Below are 22,023 nucleotides of genomic sequence, written 5' to 3'. Positions count from 1 at the left end.
AAACCCACTTATCAATTTATCATGCAATAATTTATTATCTCAAATTGCCAATTGTGTAAATAAATAAATAGATAAATAAACTGTGAGATAGGGAAATATGAAATTTTGGTTTTTTATTTTTATGGGAAATGTGCTGATGTGCTCTAATGACTCAACGAAAAAAGTTGATGTCACCAGATTAATCATCATCTAGGTGATGTGCGCTGAAAAATGAGCAGATGGCTACTTGATGGATGCCCATTGCCCTATCTGATGAGACTGTGAAGGTAGCAACATCTCTTCCACAAGTCTGATGAAATGAAATGACATGATCACTGAAATTTCAAATTCCTTAAATATCTAACAACGGGCGGACCCAACACTACGGGTCCACAAGCAATAGATCAGACTCACGTGGAACATGGACATAATTTATATATACCTGGGGCCTTCCTTACACATTCTTGGCTCATCTCTTGACCCTGGGCCATGGCCAATAACATCAAATCAGCGGTTCAGCACACGTGGTGAATTTTTTTTTCTGGGACTGCTGTGGAGCTATAAACCACCAGCGGAAGTTGAAGCCCTAAGTGTCTGTTTGGTTTATAATTAGAATTGGAATCACAATCCCATAAAATTAGAATTGGAATGGTCTAATCCCATAGTCTATTTGATTAGAATAGGAATTTGAATCAACTAGAATAAAATTTCATTCTAGAGAGAGAGAGAAAGAAATGACTATTCCCTCAAATGGATTCCGACTTGATCCATATTTCTGCAAATCAAATGGATCTTTAAGATTGTCAAGTCTGCATTATTCATTTTCTTTTTATTTTATTTATTGGCTGAAAAAAATGGTAAAATTAAAAGTTAAGAATGTTTGGTAGAAGCCCAAAAGTATCGACCCTTTTCTTATGTCTAAGCAGTAAGCAGGATGGGGATCCATCATTAATGGGCCACATTACATAGAGAATTCCAAAAATCAGAGAGGTATGGGTTTTTGTTGTAGCTAGCTGTTGGAATCAATATTTCTCATGGGTCCAAAGCTGCGGGTTTTTTGAGTCTGAAGTTTCCATTGGCTGTAGGCCAGCTCTAGTTTCTTTGGCTAGACTATTAATTTATTAAGTGGGACCGGGTCAATAATTCAGCTAAAAAAGTTTGGTTTATTGGATTAAGGTTCAAAGTATCGATATAATAAATTTTATATTAAGCATATTGTATTGTATTTTTGGGCATTTGATATACTTATTTATAGGTGTTTATAAAAATGAAAAATCTATAGATTGAAGTGTTGATTTGATACTTTAAACCATATATATGTATTTTTAGGAACTCAATTTTTAATTGAATAACACAGAAAAGTTATAAAAAATAAAAGTGGATGATTTAAAATATCAATACACCCCTGTAGATAGCAAAGTTGTACCGATACTTTGAAGTTTGAACCATGACTTAAGACGTTTTCCTGCTAAATTGTGATCAGTGAACATTGCAACAGTTAATATACACCAGTGGGACCAAGGTTCAATGTTTGATGGACTATAGTTGAAGTGGGCCTAGGAAGTAATTGTATGGCCCACTTACAGAAACTTCCCCCGTTGAACCTTGCCCTTGCCTCTCCCCTCTATGAAATGGGTTTTTCCTGATTTTAAACGGGGAGAGGGCAGGAATAGAGAATTTTTTTTTTTGCCTCGAATTGGGGACAGGGTGGGAATGGATTGGCATATAATTCCTCAAACCCACCCCTAACCCAATGGTAAATTACTAAGATACCTCAGGTTTATTATTAACTTTTAAAATGTCTAAGTTTTTCTTAATTTTCCAAAACCAAGGATTCCATAGTCCCATTTTTAAAATATTCCAAATTCTATAATCTCATTTTTAAAATACCCCCTAATTTTGATGTATTTTTAGGTGATTGTCTTGATGCAAAGAAATTTTGGGGGTTCCATGTCTCTGGTGGGGAATGGCTGCCTTGCCCTAATCCTGCCCCACCAATAAGGATGTGGTAGGGACGAGATAGGGGATTTTGTATAAAGGGTAGGGACAGGAAGTGGTGCCCTGCCGTGAACCCATTCCATTGCCATTCCTATTCATGTGAGGAACAGTTTGTTTTGGCCATATCATATATCCTTGTAGTTGATACTTGATAGAAATCATTTACATGACAGTTTAACCACTTTAAAAATCAAGTGGCCTTTTGGGTTGTATTTATCTTGTGGACCGGTCCATCCATGGGATGAAAGTGGTGTTTGGTTTATTGTGGATGAAACTAATCCACAATATATCATGGATCAGTCCCATCCAAATCCTAATTTCTCATACACAAATATTTCTCATGGATGCTATGAATATTTGATTTAATGCATTTCAAACCTTTTTCACCCTATATCATATTTTAGGGTTTGACTATGATATGGAAAAGATATGGTATGTGAAAAAAGTCGGACCAATCAACTGGAATCATAAATGTGGTAGCCAATAAAGTCTTATTTATCAAAATTCATGGGTGGGTTTTGATTGGTCAAAACTCTTTCAATACCATGTCTTTTTCGCATCATAGATTTTCCCCATATTTTAACGTTGCAAGAGCTTATGCTTTTCTTCCGCCACTCTATTCCTTTACAAGGGAAGAATACGCCCAAAATCAGAGATGAAACAATATTACTTGGAGATGATAACTAGTGTATATATTTTTTGTTATGGCTTTACATTTCATTAGAAATAAATATTTTTCTTATGATTTTAAATTTAAATTTTTATGATTTATCAAATTTTCATATTTTTAGTAAATTTTATTCTTTTTATTAAATTTTAATAATTTTTATTATTCTAAGATAATATTATGATGATTTTTTAAATGCTATAATATTTTTTAACTTTTAATTTTTAATGATTTTTATTTTTAGATATATTCATATTTCTGTATCTTTATCCTCCAAAATTTGTCATATATATATATATATATATTTGTTTATTAAATATAGATATTTTAATTTAATCATTGTTATTTAATGTTATTTTTTATTTATAAAATATAATAATTTTTTATTCCTAATTGACTATAAAAATCATCTTACAAGTTGTATGTGAGATGTATGGATTCAACACACAAAATATAGATGAATCCACAACACATTTGACAGAACACCCTTTGGGTGTGAATTGTTTCGGCCCATACAATTTATCCATAGTATAGAATGTCTACGAACAAGACAAATCCACACCACTCAATTTCTTATCCATGTTCAAGGTTCAAAATATAAATACGCCTTTATGTATTGGATACACAGAGGCGTATCGGTACTAAAACCTATGTATGTATCATTTTTCTTTTCAAAACATGATTTTTGGGCATGTTTTAAATGCTTTTTAACAAAATAAAGGGGAGTTCCAAAACACCTGTATCAGGTGTATCGTATCGAAATTTTGAATCTTGTCCATGTTATAAAACACATCATAATATTAGACACTATATTTTTTGATTGAAAAAAATAAATTAAAGGACAAATTATGAGAAAAAACAAACACCAAATTTAGTCTTTTTTTAGTGCTACACATATTACACATTAGGCTGCATTTGGAAACGATGCAAATGGAGTGTAAATCCTGGTTCAAGGTAAATTTGCACTCTGATTCACTTTGGACTGTGTTTAGCAACATTACATTTTTGCATTGACAAGTGACAGATCAATGCATATTTACATTGATAATAAGATGTAAAAGTATATCAATAAAAAAGAAATAAATTTGCATTCAAGTAAGCTTTCAATAAAAAAAAAATGCTTATACTTTATTGGAATTTGTGTTTGCATCCATTACAACTAGAAGTCTCTTTGATAAAAGGTAATTTTATCAATGCAAAATTAACCCGACTTTATAATTTATTTGAACCGTTTTACACTGTATCAGATGGGTGTAAATCGGGTGTGCCCGATTTTAAGATTATACACTGTATCAGTCCTGGGGTATTCTGTCCATGCCCATCCAAATTTTGATAGAACCCTAATCCGAGTTCATGCAAGTTGCACCCCCTAGGTCATGGACAAAATTATAAATGACCTCATATCTACACTGTTGTATCGCATCCGCAATACAAAATTACAAATCCAGTTGACATTGGTTCGTACAATGGTTAAATATTAGGCCGAGAAGCTCAGAATATGGGGTTTGAGTGTGAAAGCGGCCATTTTCCACTCTACCCCTCCACCAGCTCGGAATATTCAGTGTATTCTTTCTTTAGACCGTGTTTGGTTGCAATGCAAACAAATTTGTATTGATGCAAAATTATGGCAATGCAAATGATTTGAGTGTAAATTATGACTTATTTTTATTTCAAATTTTAGTTTATTTTATTTGATTTCAATTCAAATAAAATAAATTAAGACATGAAGCAGAATAAAGTAAAATTCAAAAAAAAAAGTTGAATAAGAATTTGTATGTTTTACATTTGCACTCTCATGCATTTGTATTAATGCAAATAAATTCGCACTGCAGCCAAAATCATTCCCGATCTGCTGGGAACATCTTTCATGCCTCGTAAACAGGATGTGGCCAGCATATTGTTAGTAGATCAAGCACGCATTTGAAACAAGAATGATGATTTTCATGTGAGACCAGATCACTTGACAACAAAACATGTTTCAACACCCTCCCAACATAATTTGGCACCACACATTTCATACATAGTGGATCGTTGTCTCATAGTGAGATGTGCGGTATTAAATCTCGGTAGGAGGGTGTTGGAACATCTTTTTATTATCCCAACTCTTTTCACGTTAGCAAAGTTGTTTTGCTTTTGCAATTTTTTTTTTCTTTTCTTGGCTATCTAAATTTATATAAGGCCATTAGATTTTTAAAACATCTCAACCAATGGGTAGTGTAATTTGCATGATCTGTTCCACATTTTTTTTTGGCGGAGGGGAGGAATATTTGACTCCCATCCGTGGAATATATGCATCTAAGAAGATACATTTTGCCTGTTATTTTAATGTTTAGTGTTTAGGATTTAGGGTTTAGACATGAAAATCAAGAAGTGGTGCATGGTAGCAATCAAGAAGAGTTCATTGGGGAAATTCGGTTTCAGTCCCCATGGAACTGTATTCACACCATGCTTACAGCCACTTGCAACTGTGCATTCGGAATAACTCCCTATATCTATACTATTTATAAAATAGCAAATTTCCCCTTTTTTCTGAAATTTTCATTGGACGTTTTCTACCCTTCTTGGCTAAGCACACAATGGGCATAAAAGAGGGCATATATGTCCTTACTCTCACTTCAGAAACTGTCCACTCATAATTGTTCAAAAACTACCAACTTGTAAGTTATAACTGTTCAGAAACTGCCCATAAATTATAAATAGTTTTATTTTAGAGATACTCCACGTGCAAATGCATGTACACATTTACTAGTATGAATAAAAATATACAAATATGGAGATGTTTCTGATGCATGGATGCAAAAGACCGTGAGGACTAAATCCATACTCCCATTGTGGGGGTTCAAAATGTTTTTCTTGAGGGCTCCTTTATTTTAACTTACCAATGTAAGTGAGTTTATCCAAACAAATATTTTCTAGGCAAAAGCAGGAGGGAGAGATAATTATCCATGCATGGGCAAGCAACTTACCCACCCTTCAGGAGGGCATCAATTAAGTAACTGATACTCATTAAAAATATGGTGGGACCTATTATAATGTGGCATACGATCATAGGGATCATGGTCAATTACCCAATTAACCAACTTACTCTCCACAAAATAATGACAAACAAATGGGGCATTTTTTTAAATATGGGACCATACAATGGAAAATAATTCTCTCCATGAGTCTCGATTGAGTGGAGACAAAATAATACACAATGGGCTAGGTTGGAACCTATTACGAATATACACAACGTTGTTCTATATGCACAAGGTGTGAGTCCCATATGGACACGATATACATGAAACACTAATGTGTTCATTAATGATAGATTTCCCAGCCCATTGTCAATGATTTTGTATCCAGATCATCCAGTTCCATCCCAACCTTTGATGACAACAGATTTGATCCCAATTCACCCATTCAACCGGCCAGATAATTTAGGCTTGGTTTGAAAGGAATAAAAATGCAAATATATAAAATAATAAAAAATACATAATTTTACGTTTTATATATTTGTATTTATACTTCTTCCAAACTGACCCTTACCAACTGACTGAGGCACCGCAACTTGGGGGATGGGGAGTCAAAATGTAAGATGTTGTAAACATTTTCTGCTTTCAACTATACCAAACACCCGCGTTTCACTTGAATTCATTTGGCTCATACGTATAGTAATCCCCGTCAAACTGGGAAGGGAACAGACAATGATGGACTCCAACTTTGATAGGACTCTATTATTTGTTGTCAAATTTCCTTCTCAATACCGACAGAGACGACTCTTTAACGTGGCATCATCTCATCGGCATATGAATCGAAGTGAACAGCTTCTACGTTTCCTCTTGATTGGCAGCTGCCTGAGTTTTACAGGTGTCAGAGTTGGGGAAGCCGCAGAAAGTTAGATAAAAGAATACAGTAAGGCTATGTTTGGTTTGAAGGAAAAGATAGGGAAAGGAAGGAAAAAAATAGAAGAATCTATACAATGCTTGTAAAGATTTTTCTACCTTTTCCTTCCTTTCCCTGCATTTTCCTTCAAACCAAACATAACCTTAAGTTTTCATTCATGGAAGACATTCTTAATTCCCCAACTACTGTGAGATTGGTGTGAGGCACACTTTGAGGAGTAAATCCGAATCAATATTGTTGTGTTATTTTACCTTATATGCCGACTGATGAAAGTGTATGGTCATTTCCGCGTGCTTTACAAAATTTAACAAGGTTTTTAAAACCGAACTAGATAGGGAATCGTTCTGGGTCTGATTTTGGGTAGAACGGTCCTCCGACCATCTGATCCGAATAGACAGTCTACTCTGACAGAAAAATCAAACCATTCCCGGGTCGAATGGTTTGATGGTTTGATCGTCTGGATCAATGGTTTGTTGACCAAATCAATGATTTTTAGATTAAACGGAACTGAACAAGTGACCGATCTCCTATTTTTCTGATCCGACCATCCAATCTAATTCGATTTTGAAACATTAAAATTTGATCTTTTCTATTTGAAATAAAATATAGGAAGTGAAATATTTATACCCTAAAAATCTAATTGAAGCCAAAAATAGCCAGAAATCTAAAAATACAAGCTTAAACAAAGCTTTCGTACCTTTTTAGCTTTTTGCACAGAAAATTTTTCATTTAATAACTCTGTAGATAGTTACCAGTTACCAAAGGGTATAAATATTTAAAAATAATACCCAAAAGCTGATTAATCCTTTAACCATCTATACTACCGGAAGATCTTCCGAAATGTGCCATAATGGCACCTAAATTCTCCTCCCGTCAAATGAATTCTGTTTATTTGTTCTCTCTCTCTCTCTCTTTTTTCTTTGAATTCAACTTTATATAACGTCCACTCGAAAATGATTAGAAGACATTGCTTATAAGCAGCCATAACTCCTTGGCCTGGCCCCACCACAACATGGGTCCAAGAGTTTGCCGATGCCAAGGATAGAACTCTGACCATTTGATCTTTGCATTATTGCTGGATCTCTCTTCGAATTATAGAGTTCATTTTTGTCTGGTTACTGTCAAGTTTGGCTCATAAAACTTCTTGCGTGGCCACTGTTGATTGGGAAGCTTTTATCGCCCCAAATTTTGACACGTGGCATATTATAAAAGCTCCAATGAGTCTAGTCTTGTTCAGACTATTCGACTTCGACCAGTTTATTTGCTGTACACTTCAGACAATTTGACAATAAGCAACAGTACGTTTTAATTTAACGTGTTCCGTTAACCATTTTATATCAAATCCAAAGCAAACATTATAATTGGGGATGTAGCTCAAATGGTAGAGCGCTCGCTTTGCATGCGAGAGGTACAGGGTTCGATCCCCTGCATCTCCATATAACGTTTTTTTTTTGTCTAAACCAAAACGAACGAGAAGAAACAAATCCCATTGGGCCACATCAAACAGAGCCCGTGTGATCCATCATTCTCATTCCTATTGGCTATAATGGAAAAGAGAGTTCATTCTCTGACGCCAGATCGGAATCTATTGAATTACTAAACGTGCTTAGATCTAACATTCACTGCCAACGTCACCCACCAGCGTACTTTAGCTAGAACCCCAAAGAAAATCTAACCCAACAAGGCAACAAATGACTGAAGTGAGCGATTGCGATTACCGGCAACAACCGGTAGACGCTTTTGACGGTTGACTGAAATTCGACGCATAGGGAGTACTAATTGCAACCGAGTAGGAGAGAGAAAGCGATATGACAATACAATTCTGCCCTCCTGATCGGAAGTTTGAGAGAGGGAAACCACCGTCCAAGCGACCGAATCCTGAATCCCAACCCGGGCCCCTTCACGCGCGGCTGCCGGCTACTGCACATCTCCGTCTGAGGCAGGCATTTTCCAGGACGGTATTATTCCGCTTTACCGGCAATATCCGGTCACCACGCAGGAAGCTCCGAAAAAATGTTCCATCCCACTCACTTTCCACCCACGTCCGCCCTTATCTTCCTTCGCCCTTCGCCTCCTCCATAAATTCATCGCCATCACCACCGCTGTTTCCACGCTCCGCTCCTCCTCCCCACCATTCTTCTCTTCACCTCTCTCCCACGGATTCATAGCTCCATCGTTCTGGTTATGTTAGCTGCTGCCAACGCCGGGGAACCCCAGAGCCTAAGCTCTTCCCCTGCTCTCGGCTTTCCTCGCTTGAGGTTCTTCCGTTATCGGAGATTGAGGTAGCTTTTTTTAGTTTGATTTCGCTCTTCCTCTGCCCCTTCTGAAAATTTGTTTACAAAAGATGCCGACTTCTTCCAAAAATCACCGGCGAGGCCACGAAGACAAGGTCGTTAAGATGGGAAAGTTGACCGAAAAGTCGTCGTCGTTTCATGGCCGGAGTAATCTAATCCCCCCGCAGCTTCTCCGCCCCAAGACCGACCCAGACCTCCTCTCCGGCAGGAAGTTCACCGTAACCGCGCAGGAGACTGCGCCAGCGAAACTGACGAAGCTGCTGCTGAACGTCACGATACAGAGGAGCCTAGGTGCCATACAGGTGGTGATTTCGCCGGAATCGACGGTGAGTGATCTTATAGCAGCGGCGGTGCGGTTGTACGTGAAGGAGGGCAGGAGGCCGTTCCTACCCACGACCGACCCTTCCGCCTTCGATCTCCATTATTCGCAGTTCAGCCTAGAAAGTAAGCAATCAAATTTTAAAAGAAACCCCTTTTTTCCTTCTGTCGAAATGCTAATCTATCTGTTATTATCCGCGGGATTCATCCGGAACGTCTGCTGCTTGGTTGAATCGACTCTATGTCCAGTTGGGAACCACTGTTTTCTTCTTTCGTTTTCATTGTTTAGAGGAAATGAAGATTCTTGGTCAATATCTGCAAATTGCTAGAATAGAAATGATACTCATCACTGTGGTTGGTTTGTGGGAGCAGGTCTGGGTCGAGAAGAGAAGCTAATAACGTTGGGATCAAGGAACTTTTTCCTGTGCCCAAGGAAGCAGCAAGTCGGAGATGCTACTGTGCTATCATCATCTTCCTCCTCTTCCTCCTGTTCAAACCAAGCTGAGAAGGCTTCAAAGATCGGAGTTTCTTGGCTGAGATTCATGGATTTCTTGCTGTAAAAGCAAGCTATGTCTTTTCCATTTTGTTGGGTATCTGAAAATGAGATTCGGTTGTGGAATTTATTAGCAGAATTAAACCTCTGTTGTATAGAAATTGATACAGTGTCTGAGGAGCCATGTATTGTGTTTTTATGAAGGCTAGGCTGGAGATGTAAAGTGAAGCCATTTGATTTGATCTGAGCATTTATTGTGTCTGTTTTCTAGAAAGGAATGCAAGTTATCTCTTTCAAATTCATTCATCCTTCTTCCATTTTTTAAGTTTTTCTATGCACAATATCAACATGTAGAGATAGCTGAGAGCTTGATTTCCTTCGTGGGAACAAGCAGGAGTTGATTGAGTTCAGTCCTTTTGTCCTATTGCTTCAGAGAGGAACCTTTTTAAACTTTGCATTGGTTGGAGAGGAAAAGGTCACTTTAAAATAAGCAATTCACACTTACATCATTGCTGTAAGACTAAGCGCTTGTTTGGAAATGCTTATTTTTAAGCACTTATGAAAAAAAGTGCTCATTTTAGGTTAGGACCACACCAATAACCACTTATATGCATAAGCATTTTTTTGTAAAGTAAACCCATTTTGACTAACCTCAAATTTTAGTTTTTTTTTTTTTTTTTGAGCACTTAAAGTGCTTATTTTACACTAGGACCAAACCAATAAGCACTTACATAGTTTTATGCATCTGAGAAATAAGCATGAATAAGCACATTTTTGGGAAATAAGCCCATTTTGAATAAGCTTAAAATTTTTTATTTTTTCCAAAAGCACTTATTGAAAATACCTATATTGCTCTTTTGAAATTTCTTTTACCAAACACTCCTAATCATTTATTTATCCAATAATCACTCCCAAACGAGGCTAGTACCAAAAATTAGATAGAGATTCTTCGTTGCACAAAGATGATGGAGAGGACAGGAGTAATTGATTAATGATATTATTATGAATATAAAAACAAAAGAGGTGGGGAGATGAGTACAAAATTTGTCCAACAGGTAGGGCCCGGGTGCAAAAATAACTGTGCAAAAAAAAAGAAATACAAAGGAATATCTTGAATTATAATTTTTAAATTAAAAAAAGGATATTAAACCATGTAATCTGCTACTATTGGATAATAAGATACGTCTGCATTTGCACTACTCAATCTCCAGAATCTAAGGTGAAGCTGTAAGTCTATGATATATCAATTAGGCCAAAGCTAGTGAGTGATTTTGAACAATCTTAATTAATGACCTCTCATGATAAACAATTAGACTGTCTCAATCCTCCTTAATTTTAACTTTGGGCTAAATACGGTAATTAAGAAAGATACCTTAGTTTGTCTATGTCTTGGGCTTAGGAACCCAACAACAAATAAAGAAAGAATTGAGACAGACAGTTCATCTTCTTTTTGAGGTTAAAAGATGAACAAGGATGAAACGCATCTACAATAGCATTCGTATTTAAAGTGTAGGTCCAAAGTCTTGATAGGATAAGCTAAGAATTTATCAGCGTGGGACTGTGGATCTGAACTTGACCAAATGAGAACGATCAAGAGAGAGGAATTGAGTCTTCCTAAAGAACCGTTGAAAGCTTAAATTGTTAGGTGAGGTTTCTAAATATGATTTTATTATCTAACCGGTTTACCTTCAGTTTACCTCTCATAAAACTCCATATAATCTGAATTCCAATTCAAATTCTCTAATTCCATATTTGAATTCAATTTGGATGATTTTATTGGATATCTGATAAGGATCCAATCTGATTCTAAAAATCATCAAGAGAATATCTAGATCTGGTAAAATCAGAACGAATTCGAATTTGAACTGAATATCAAGAATATCTTCCTTACATGTGTGTTAAAGTTATAGGAAAATGTTCTCAATGTACAGTTATATGAGTGTACTTATAAAGTGTGTATAGAGTTTTTACTTACAAGAACTCTCCCATGAATAACAAGAGAGACATTTTTCAATGTATGAATATAGTATCCTATGTATAGAGACGTTAGAAGAGCTTGTGGGTAGGAAATCTCAACTCATTTGATAGTGGATGGAAAGAAAACATTATCACCAGAAAATATGCTGTCCCTCCCGAATGGCAGCAAATGTGCTATACATACTGAGACCCCCACATAGCTGAGAGACATTTAGGCTGTGCTTGGTTTGAAGGAAAAAGGTAGAGAAAGAAAAGAAAACCAATACAATGCCATTTATTATGATCATCAATCCAAATAAAAAAGAATGTTTGGTTCATATTATGACTATTTCAGATTATGAACTCAGCCATACTTACAAGGGGGATTTAATGGATGGTGAAAGTGAAATAACTATTTGTAAAAAGTAAATGTCAACATCATATCATGTCATGCTAAATATGGGTGTGTCATGACTCATCATCATCATCATCATCATCATCATCATCATAATAATAATAATAATAATAATAATAAGTCTATAAACACACATTTAGGGTCCCTTTGAATCAGAATCGAAATCCTTTGGAATCAGAATCGATATGGTCCATTCCCATAGTTTGTTTGATTCATATAGGAATAGGAATGGGAGTCAGCAGGAATGAGACTTCATTCCCAAGGGAAGGGCAGGGAATGGCCATTCCCTCAAATGGGAGAATACCATTCCAACAGGAATGGTAATGGGATTCCGATTCCACCCAACCAAACGGTTGGAATCGGAATAGCCCATTTTGATTCCAATTCCAGACCCCTATTCCCACGAACCAAATGGGGCCTTAGAATTCAACAACCCTTCGAAACTTTGTTGAATTGGTATATTTCTGTAACAGTAAAACTTGGCATAAACTCAACTTGAACTCAATTTTTGGGCCTCTTTTGCCGGCTGTGGTCCAAATTTAGGGGTAATCATTTTTTGCTCAGACCAACCTAGCCCGCAAATTTCTGGGCCTGGGCCCATGTTTTTGTGTGCAAGCCCAGTCTAGCTCGGGCCTGCATTAAGACCAGACAATTTTGGGATGGGCTTGGGCCCAACACTTCAAGTCCGTCCTATAATATAATATAATATAATATATATTACAACAGTTTACAACATTATATTATATAGGTTATATATATGCATGTATATTTTATTTTATACTAATATAAAAATTTTAAGATTTAACATATAAATAAATATAAATATTAATTAGTTGACACATGTCAATCCATCTATGAACATTTGAGGCAATTCAAATATGTAATTGTAAATTGTCCTCCTAGGTAGACCTGTTCATGGGCCAGGTGGTCCGACCCGACCCTCGGACGGGTTTGAACATGTTTATAGGCCCGCGGGCTTAAATTCGGGTCACAAAGTCTGGCCCGCAATAAATTCGAGCCGGGCTCGGGTTTTGTCAAAATAGCTCGGCCCGGCCCGACCTAATATTAAACTTAAAATTAGTTATGTGATTATGTCCATTTGAATAAATTTTTTGATTTAACAATGTAAAATTGTGTTTTAAAATATAAAAGAAAGGGAAAAATATCATCTTGTAGGCCCATTGTTCATTTAAATAGAAAAAAAAATACTATCTGAATTTTTAATTCTAATTTGAATAGGGAAATTTGTTTTTTTTTTTTTCAATTAGGTCGGGCTTCGGGCTCGGGCTTGGGTTTCGGGCTTTTTACCAGGGTTGGGCTTGGGCCCAAGTTATAGGCCCGTTGGTCGGGCCGGGGTCAGGCTCGAGCCTAGTATATTTTCATTAGTGACAAGTGAAAGCCCGGCCCGGCCCATGAACAGGTCTACTCCTAGGTAAGGCTTTCATTCTCATTGCCTAAGCAATGCAGACTTGGAAAAATACTCAATGGTAGCACTTGTTATTTAGAGTTGTTCCAAGTCCCACATTTCTCAAGAATGAGAATGGAGGCCATGCTTTCATCTATAAAATGATAGGTAAGTCAAGCAAAACCAACTCTATGGCCTTGTTTGGTTCATGGGAATAGGGATCTGGAATCGAAATCGGAATGGGCTATTCTGATTCCAACTGTTCGGTTGGGTGGAATCGGAATCCCATTCCCATTTCTGTTGGAAAGGCATTCCTCCAGTTTGAGGGAATGGCCATTCCCTGCCCCTCCCTTGAGAGTAAAATCCCATTCTTGCTTATTCTCATTTCCATTCCCACTCCTGTTTGAATCAAACACACTATGAGAATGAACCATTCCGATTCCAACTGCAAACTAAACAGACCTTAAGAATCAAATGAGGCCCATGCCTTTTTTGGTGCATAGGCCCAAAACTTAGCCAATTTATCTTGGGCTTGTGCCATATTTTGTTCTATATATTATATTATATTTAAAATAAGAATTTTAAATAATTAAATTTTTGTTATTAGATGTCATAGGCTCAGAAAGGTTGTAAGCTCAGTCCGGGCCCATAAAAGATTGGGCTTGGACTTGCAAACTAGGTCAAGCCGTCCAGTGTGCGGGCCAGTCTGGGACTGGGTTTAGGTTAAAGCACTTATCATTATGCTAAACCCGGCCCAGCCCTAACCATGATCACTCGATTCACCCCTATCCAAACTGGCTTGATGCTCAACTCCTTGTGAATGCTCGAATGTGCTCAACTCCAATCAAGTCATCGAATATGGGATGAAAATTATGGACAAAGATTAAAACGTCGATACATCTGATACTCTCAAGTTGGTGTGTAAGAGGGTTTTAATGATTAGAACCTCTCAAATGTTTTCATTTGGATTTTGGCGTATGAATGACCCTCAAAACAGATATGTATCACCGATATTTAAACCTTGATTGCACATAAAATTGTGGATAACCAACAGGGTCTCTCTCACTTTGTACCCTTTCTTCAATTGACTATCCTTTTAGCTTTTAATTTTTACATTTAGGTTAAAAGATTTAAACCTCCCCTAATATTTCACCAAAATACTAAAACATCTTCTCACTTTTTAAATTAAACTTAAACCTCCCTCCTTAATTTTTTAAAGCGTTATCTCTAATAAAGAAATCAAAATATCTAATATACCCCAAGTTAATTTTGGCATTAGATTGATATGTACTTAATTCAAAGAACAAAACCTTCGCCTTTAACCTTGGAATAGTGAACTTGACTGTTGTTCATTTCACTGTTGAATCCAATTGCCACCAATGGAGCTTTGATAACATCTCATAGGAGCAATTTTCTTCTCTCCGAAAATCAATGTTCATCTCGTGATCAAAATGATCAAATTAACAAATAATGTTGCTTTAATTTTCTGATAAGCAATCTTTTATTACAGAAATATTATTATTTCAAGAACCATTGGTTTAGTTCCGACAAGCGACAATCCATGGGCTTCTGTTGTCTTTTCAATAGTAGATGGTGTGTCGCTGTTCTTCGGTGCATGTTAGTAGCAAGCTTCATTATAGGGTAGGGGAGACAGCATCAACAATATAACGAAGACAGAATACAGAGAGAAATGGAAAGAGGGGTGGAATCGGAGCCAACTTGGATAATGTTGGCAGTGAACGAATCTTTCATCAAAGGATTGTCCACTCCAATATCTCCAGCTTCAAGCTCCTATTCCTTCATGTTCAAGCCCCCGATGAAGACGGGTTTGATGACGTGGATAGTATTTATGCATCACCTGAGGATTTTCAAGCAATGAAGAAACAGGAACAAGACCAGAGGGCTTCACTTGCTACAGCAATGCATGTAGAATGCCCTGTTGTAACAATCAAACGCAAAGCAAATGAGGCACCAGAGGACGCTATTGATGATTCACCAGCTTCCAAAGAGTGTAACAATCAAATGCAAAGCGGATGCCATCAGGTTTGGTTTTTCTTTAATATCACTTTGAAACACCATTGCAATGGTGAATTGGATACCAGAACCAGAATCTGTTCAAGATTGCCTTTACTCGGTGAAGGGAATTTTTTTCCGTAGAAGACATGATGTCATCTAACAGAGACATCATTTAAGAAGGAGGTCTAAGTCCATTTTGAAGAATGAGAGATGTTTTCAGTATTTAAATGAAATACTAGGAAAGGTTTAAGTTTTTTTTTTTTTTTTTGGGGGGGGTGGGTGTCTTTTGAACATTAGCCAATTGTTTGTCTTCTAAATCGAAACCACTTCCACAAATAGAGGGTGGAAAGAGGAGTATGAAGACTCCTTTTGCTCCAAATTATAAGTAACTATAAGGTTGTGCAATACTCCTACCAGAAATTCGCTAACACTGTATTTGTTTAAGGTGTAAATGTGAATCGGGGTAAACTTTATACTCCGACTCAATTTTATTAACATTTGAATGAGATGGTATTTTACATCTTATATGAGTGTAAAATTCCACTTTAGGTAAATTTTACATCAGAAATCGGTGGAAAGTTACCACCGATCAAATCGATGTAAAACTCCATCTTCTCAAAACTCGATGGACTCTCTTTCTCTCTCTCCTTGCTCTTCTTCCTCCCCGGTTTCACTCTCGTCTATTCGTACTTATCGCTGTTGTAGATCTGTACCTCTTCTCTGTTCAGCCTCCATTCTGCAAGCTTCTTCACTGGCATAAGAAATTCCCATCTATTCCTTCACTTAGGTTGGTACCAAACAACAACAAATTGGAGCATGCACCTATTCTCAGTGCCGCAATGGTAAACTGGGTTCGATCGGCATTTCCACCATCTCAGAGCACAGAGGATCAATGGCGGAAGACAAGATAATCACAATTGTGATGAAGACGCCAATTATCAAAAGAAACCCATGAGAAATTGCCATTATCGTCGTCGTGGATCAGCTCAGCTCAAGCTCTTTTTCTTCCCCTTCTCTTTTTCTCTCTCTCTAACTTTTCTTGTCTTCTCTCTCTTTCACCGGCACAGTGACAAGATGCAGGGATAGGCAGGGTCATGATGGGTCTATGAAACATTTAAGTTAGGTATGCAGGGGTAGGCAGTGAAACATTTAAATTACTTGATCTTCCAAACATGATGAGTGTAAATGGGGCCAACAACCGGTTCCCATTTCACACTCTCATCAAACCGGTTCTCATTTTACATTCGGTGTAAATTTATTTTTACACCTCAAACAAACATAGCCTAAATGACCCAACTAGCAAACTTGCCCTTATCAAAAAAATTAATTATCTTCTTATGAATACATTGTGATCATCATCTTGGAGCCCTCTTGGGCTGGTCAGGACGGAATAAGCTTTTCACCATACATAACTTCAGGCTGTTCACGTGGGCCCACCTATAAATACAGAAGTCGCTGTGTGAAAGCCCTCTTAATCGAGCATATAACTTTTTAATCCACCTTTCTTCTCCCCAACCCTCTTTTGTCGTTTATGGGGCATTCTTTTTTCGGATTTTGAGAGGGGGGAAAATTAGTCAATGGGATTTTGGTTCCCATTGACCAAGAATCCCATGTTCTTTTTTTACATTTATGTGGGGGTAAGGGAAAGTTTATTTTTCTGGGTATAAGTGATACCCATCTCCTAGGTGGGTAAATAACTTTTCCACCTAGGGGGAAAGTTGTCAACACTTGAATGTGACAAAAATGCCATTTTTAATAATTGATTTTTTTATGGCTAAAATGGTCATTGCTTTATTTACATGAGAAATAAAAAAAAATATGGTTAAATGCACTTACCCAAGTAAGTGTTTCCCAGGAAAAACTTACCCAGATAACTGCATTTACCCGGGTAAGTAACTCACCGAAAAGCAAACGGGGCCTTATAGGTAGCCCTAACCTCTCAGCTTCTAAGGCCCATTAGGGACTACGGAGAGCTTTCGATTTATACATAGCTTTTTTTTTTTAGATCTAGAAGGTGCTACACAAATAAAACTCAAAGGAAAAGGAAGATCTTGCAAATTAAAGTTTAAGAAACCTGGAGGAAAGGATTGGGCTTGGTGGGCTATCCAGTCAGCTGCTTGATTTGCCTCTCGATAGACATAACGGTACTTCAAACCAAACTCGAACCGGGTTTTCAAGGCAACACAGTCTTCAATGAAGTTCTTTATACTCCATCGTGGTTGAATTTCTCCTCGCAGACATGAGATGACAAGCTTGGAGTCCCTTCTATAATTATAAGAAAATCTTTGAAGTTTAAAGCCAGATTATGGGCTTCCCAAACTGCCCTAGCTTCATCCATATTGATAGTATTAGTTGCCTCACCCAACAAACAAGCTTTTATATTCAAAATTTTACCACCACAATTCCATAAATGTGCTTGATGCACAATTGTAACCATAAATTTATACGTAGATTCTTTGAAGAAGCTACTGGAGGCCAGCACAGAGAGTTTACATGATAATCAAATTTGGCCTTCCAAATTATCATTGAACATTGCTTAAAGGCTTTCCACCAAGTGGGCCTCGCCTTATAAAGCCAAAATCCACAACCTGAAGCCAAGTGATTCATCCATTTCTTTAGGTTGCGTTTGTTTGCAGTGTAAATGTGAATTGATGTAAAAGTCCACCACTGGTTCGCATTTGTTCACGTTTGTTTTCAGCATAAATACGCAATAATGTAAAACTCCATTCCCGGTCCTAATTTTTATATGTTTGTTTTCAATGTAAGATTTACATAAAAAAATTGATGTAAACTTCCACTTCAGTTGAGTTTTACATTTATTATTAAAACCAATTATCACGTTTTAAAAAAGTTCCAATAACGGTTCACTAATTTTAAACCCATCGGCATTAAACTCCATCGATGTACTTCTACATCAATGAAGTTTACATCGAAAACAAATGCAGCCTTTTACCATAACTGGTACAAGTGAAATAACAATAACAATTAGACACACTTTTTGTTTTTTCAAATGGGCTCCACCTTGCAAAGCAAAAGCCACAGCGTGAAAATCCTCTCAAATGGGCATTAAAAATGCTCTCTTCTATCCAATACCACCCTTCCCCCACCCCCACTTCTCTGTTGTAATTTTAACTCCACCATACACCTATGCCAATTCAAAGCTTCCAACACCCCCACATAAACATCAATACCCCTCCCCCTCGTATTGGTATTAGACATGTTCATGGGCCAAGTAGTCCAATGGGCCGGCCCTGCTTGGCCCATTTTATTTAGGCTTGGACAAACTTTTAAGCCCACGGGCTCGGTTTTGGGCTTTCCCAAATAAACCTAATATGAACCTGGGCCCAACTTGATAATAGTATATACATTATAAAAATATTATATATTATATAATATTAGTAGCAAAAAATGTATTATATAATATTTTATATAGTAAATAAATGCATAAAACATTATATAATACATAATATATTGTTAATAATATAACTAATATAATATAAAATATCTTATATTGGCTTTTGAGCTTTATATAAGGTTGGGCTCGAGCTCAAGATCTAGACCCAATGGTCAGGCTGGACTCAAGTTCAGGCCTAGTCATTTTCTATTTATAAAGAGGCAAAGCCCAACCCAAACTTGGCCCGTGAACAGGTCTAATTGGCATTCCCCCTACAACGAAGTTAAAATTTGTCAGATGGGGTAAGTGAAGTTTCCCCTAGTTTTTTTTCCTATAAAGGGCTCCACCTCACAAAACAAAAGCCCTATCATGAAAATCATCCCAAATGAACATTAAAAATGCTCTCTCTCTCTCTCTCTCTCTCTCCCCTAGGGGTGTCAATGGACTGGTTTTGGGGGGGACTCCGTCCAAATCAAAATCTATTTGGACGGACTGGACGGACCAATATGACGTATTGGACCTGGTCCGTCCATAATGAATTTATATCGGATTGAGCCAATATCTGGTCCATTGATAGAAGATTATAACATAGGTGTCAATGGACCAGGTTTGAGTTGAAACCAATCTAAATTAACAGGAATTTGAACATATTGAACAGTCTCTGGACCGGACCAAAATATTCATTAGACTGGATTGAACCAGGTCCACTTGTAATGGACTCACATTGGACTGGACCGGATTGGACCAGGTCCGGTCCAATTGACACCCCTACTCTCCCCTCTTTTTGGGCTCCATGGGGCTATAGTGCTATACAATGGGGGGTAGCTAATCCCCCAAATCCAAAACCCCCCAACCCTGGTGTAAGCAAGAATCGATTCCAAGTCTCCACTACTACAAGCAAGAGACCTCACCAACTAGCCAATTGGCACCTTACAAATGTTCTCTTCTATTTGATTAACCAAAATAGTCCCCAATCAAATTGAAAATTAACTTTTGAAACACCTGTTGCGGCACCTTTTTCTACTTGAAAGCAAAGGGAATGGTGAAACGGGATTCATGTAGACAACCCCATATAGTTGGGATGACGCTTAGATGATGATGAAAGATTGTGATACCGAATAACCCCTTTGCCAAAGGGACTGTGGACACCTTTTAGAGAATTTGTAGAATATTTATTAGGGCAAACCTTCAGTTGATGTGGAATTTGGATGGCCAATGGTAAAGGTGGGTATCATTGCTTTTCTTCTTCTTCTTTGAAACTGCCTATTAGAGATGGACATTTTGGAGATATTTTCAAAATGTGCTGCTATCTACTAGATGAATTTCATCAAAGGTTGCATTTGGCATTCCTTATTGTAAAGACTTATCTCCTTCTTACAATTAGTGGAGAGTAGGGGTGACCATAAGACGAGCTTCTCATGAGCTATTCGAGTTCGGCTCGTAAAAAGTTTGGCTCGGCTTGGTTTAAGCTGAACTCGAGCCCAATGAAGATCAGCTCATGAGGCTCGTGATCCTAGTATAATAAATAAATATTTTTTTATTATATACATACATATACATATACATATTTATAATAAATAATGTTTATTATGTATAATATTTTTGTTTTTTATGTATAATAATGGATAATTTTATAATTCTTATTTTTTGTATGTAAAATAAAAATATTTTTATATGTATATTTTTTATTTTTTACATGTATAATAATAAATAATTTTTATAATTCTTAATTTTTTGTATGTAAAATAAAAAAAAAAACAATTTTACATGTAGAATTTTTATTTTTTAGAAAAAAAATATGGCTTGCAGTCGAGCTCAAGCCAAGCTGAGCTCGAACTTGTGAGCTTTGAACCGAGCTGAGCTCGAGCTCAAATCTCTTGCTCAAACCTAACATAGGTCAGCGAGCCAAGCTCGAATAGCCAAATATTTGGCTCAACTCGGCTCGAATCCACCCCTAGTAGAGAGAAGGGGAAGAGGGGGGGGATTACCAGTATCCATATTGGCAGCTGGGAATTGCTGTGAGGCACGCCCTGTGAGGAGCCAATGAGATCTGGAATAACCACAGGCCACAGCTATGGGTTTTGGTGCGAGGAGAGAATAAGACAAGATTCACTGTGATTTCAACTTTGGCTATTAGGCAGTAGAAGATTCTCTCCTACTAAGTACGTACTAACCTAGCCAAAAGGAGCCGAACCCCTGACGCCCACTAGCGAATGGTGTAGATTGATAACCATGAGATCAAAAGATTCAACCCAACAAATTGAATAGAACCATTGAAGAGTCGTATTATCCCGCCATACTTCAATGTCCATATCCTGACTTGCTTGTTTCACTTGAAGAAATCATGAGAAAAGCAAGAGTTCAGCTTTGGTCAGTGCAATGCCCATTTAAATACTCTCTAGGTTCTTGCATTTGTGCTTTATTTTATGGGGAGATATTCCCAATGTAAGGTTGTAAGAGGCTGTTCAAATGGTGTGAAGATAAACTTGCACTGGCCGAAGCCAAACTTGAAGAGTAAAGCAAGTCAACTTGAACGCTGCTGTTGCCGTTCACTCACCTCATTCCACACTCCAGCCTCATCTAAAACAAGACTTTGCTTGTCCCCTGATCCCCTCCCACATCCAACACACTTTTTCTGAAATCTTCTTCACATATTCCTCAAAAGTAAATTCCTAAGGGTGATCATGGGTTGGGCTGCGCTAAGGGCTATAGTCCTGGCCAGGTTTTTGGCCTAAAACATAAGCCCAGGCCTAGGCCGGGCTGGACCTGATTCTTAGTCTATGAATTTTATCTATAAAATATTGAATACTCAGAAAAACATGAACGCCCATGTGAATTTTGCTAAATCCCACGTTATAGGTTATTACCATTTACCACTTTTGTGATACATTATTTTATACATTTTGTAATATAAATTGTGATGTATGTATTATAGGTGTCAGTTTATAACATTTATAAATGAAATATAAAATGTAACACAAAATAACTCATATAAATTCATATGGGCCTGAAATTTTAGGCCCAGGCCCGGTCCTGAAATGCTCAAGCTTGATGTGGGCCCAGGAACATACCGGGCCTGAATGGAAAACCTAGGCCCAGCCCAGAATTTCCGGGCCTGGTGAGGCTAGGCTTTGCGGGCCTAGCTGAAATTTATTACGCCTACAAATTCATCTCCAATTCTTCACTCACTTCTTGGCTCTTAT

The 22,023-nt window shown here is 37.3% G+C and overlaps 1 protein-coding gene and 1 non-coding gene across 2 annotated transcripts; both read left to right on the top strand.

Moving 5' to 3' along the window:
* Positions 1-7,892: 7,892 nt before the first annotated feature.
* Positions 7,893-7,965, top strand: TRNAA-UGC (transfer RNA alanine (anticodon UGC)). The gene has a single exon. It is a non-coding gene; the product is annotated as a tRNA-Ala (tRNA).
* A 648-nt stretch (positions 7,966-8,613) lies between these two features.
* On the top strand, positions 8,614-9,936 carry LOC104612504 (uncharacterized protein At4g22758). The gene is made up of 2 exons (XM_010279938.3): positions 8,614-9,267; positions 9,514-9,936. Exons 1-2 carry the CDS (start codon positions 8,874-8,876, stop codon positions 9,699-9,701), a joined length of 582 nt encoding a protein of 193 aa, XP_010278240.1. The 5' UTR covers positions 8,614-8,873; the 3' UTR covers positions 9,702-9,936.
* The last annotated feature ends 12,087 nt before the right edge of the window (positions 9,937-22,023 follow it).

The sequence above is a fragment of the Nelumbo nucifera genome, chromosome 2 (genome assembly GCF_055504915.1).
Source record: "Nelumbo nucifera cultivar China Antique chromosome 2, China Antique-T2T, whole genome shotgun sequence".
Lineage (NCBI taxonomy): Eukaryota > Viridiplantae > Streptophyta > Magnoliopsida > Proteales > Nelumbonaceae > Nelumbo > Nelumbo nucifera.
Note: the sequence above shows the minus strand (reverse complement) of the source record. Positions and strands in the feature narration are given on the sequence as shown.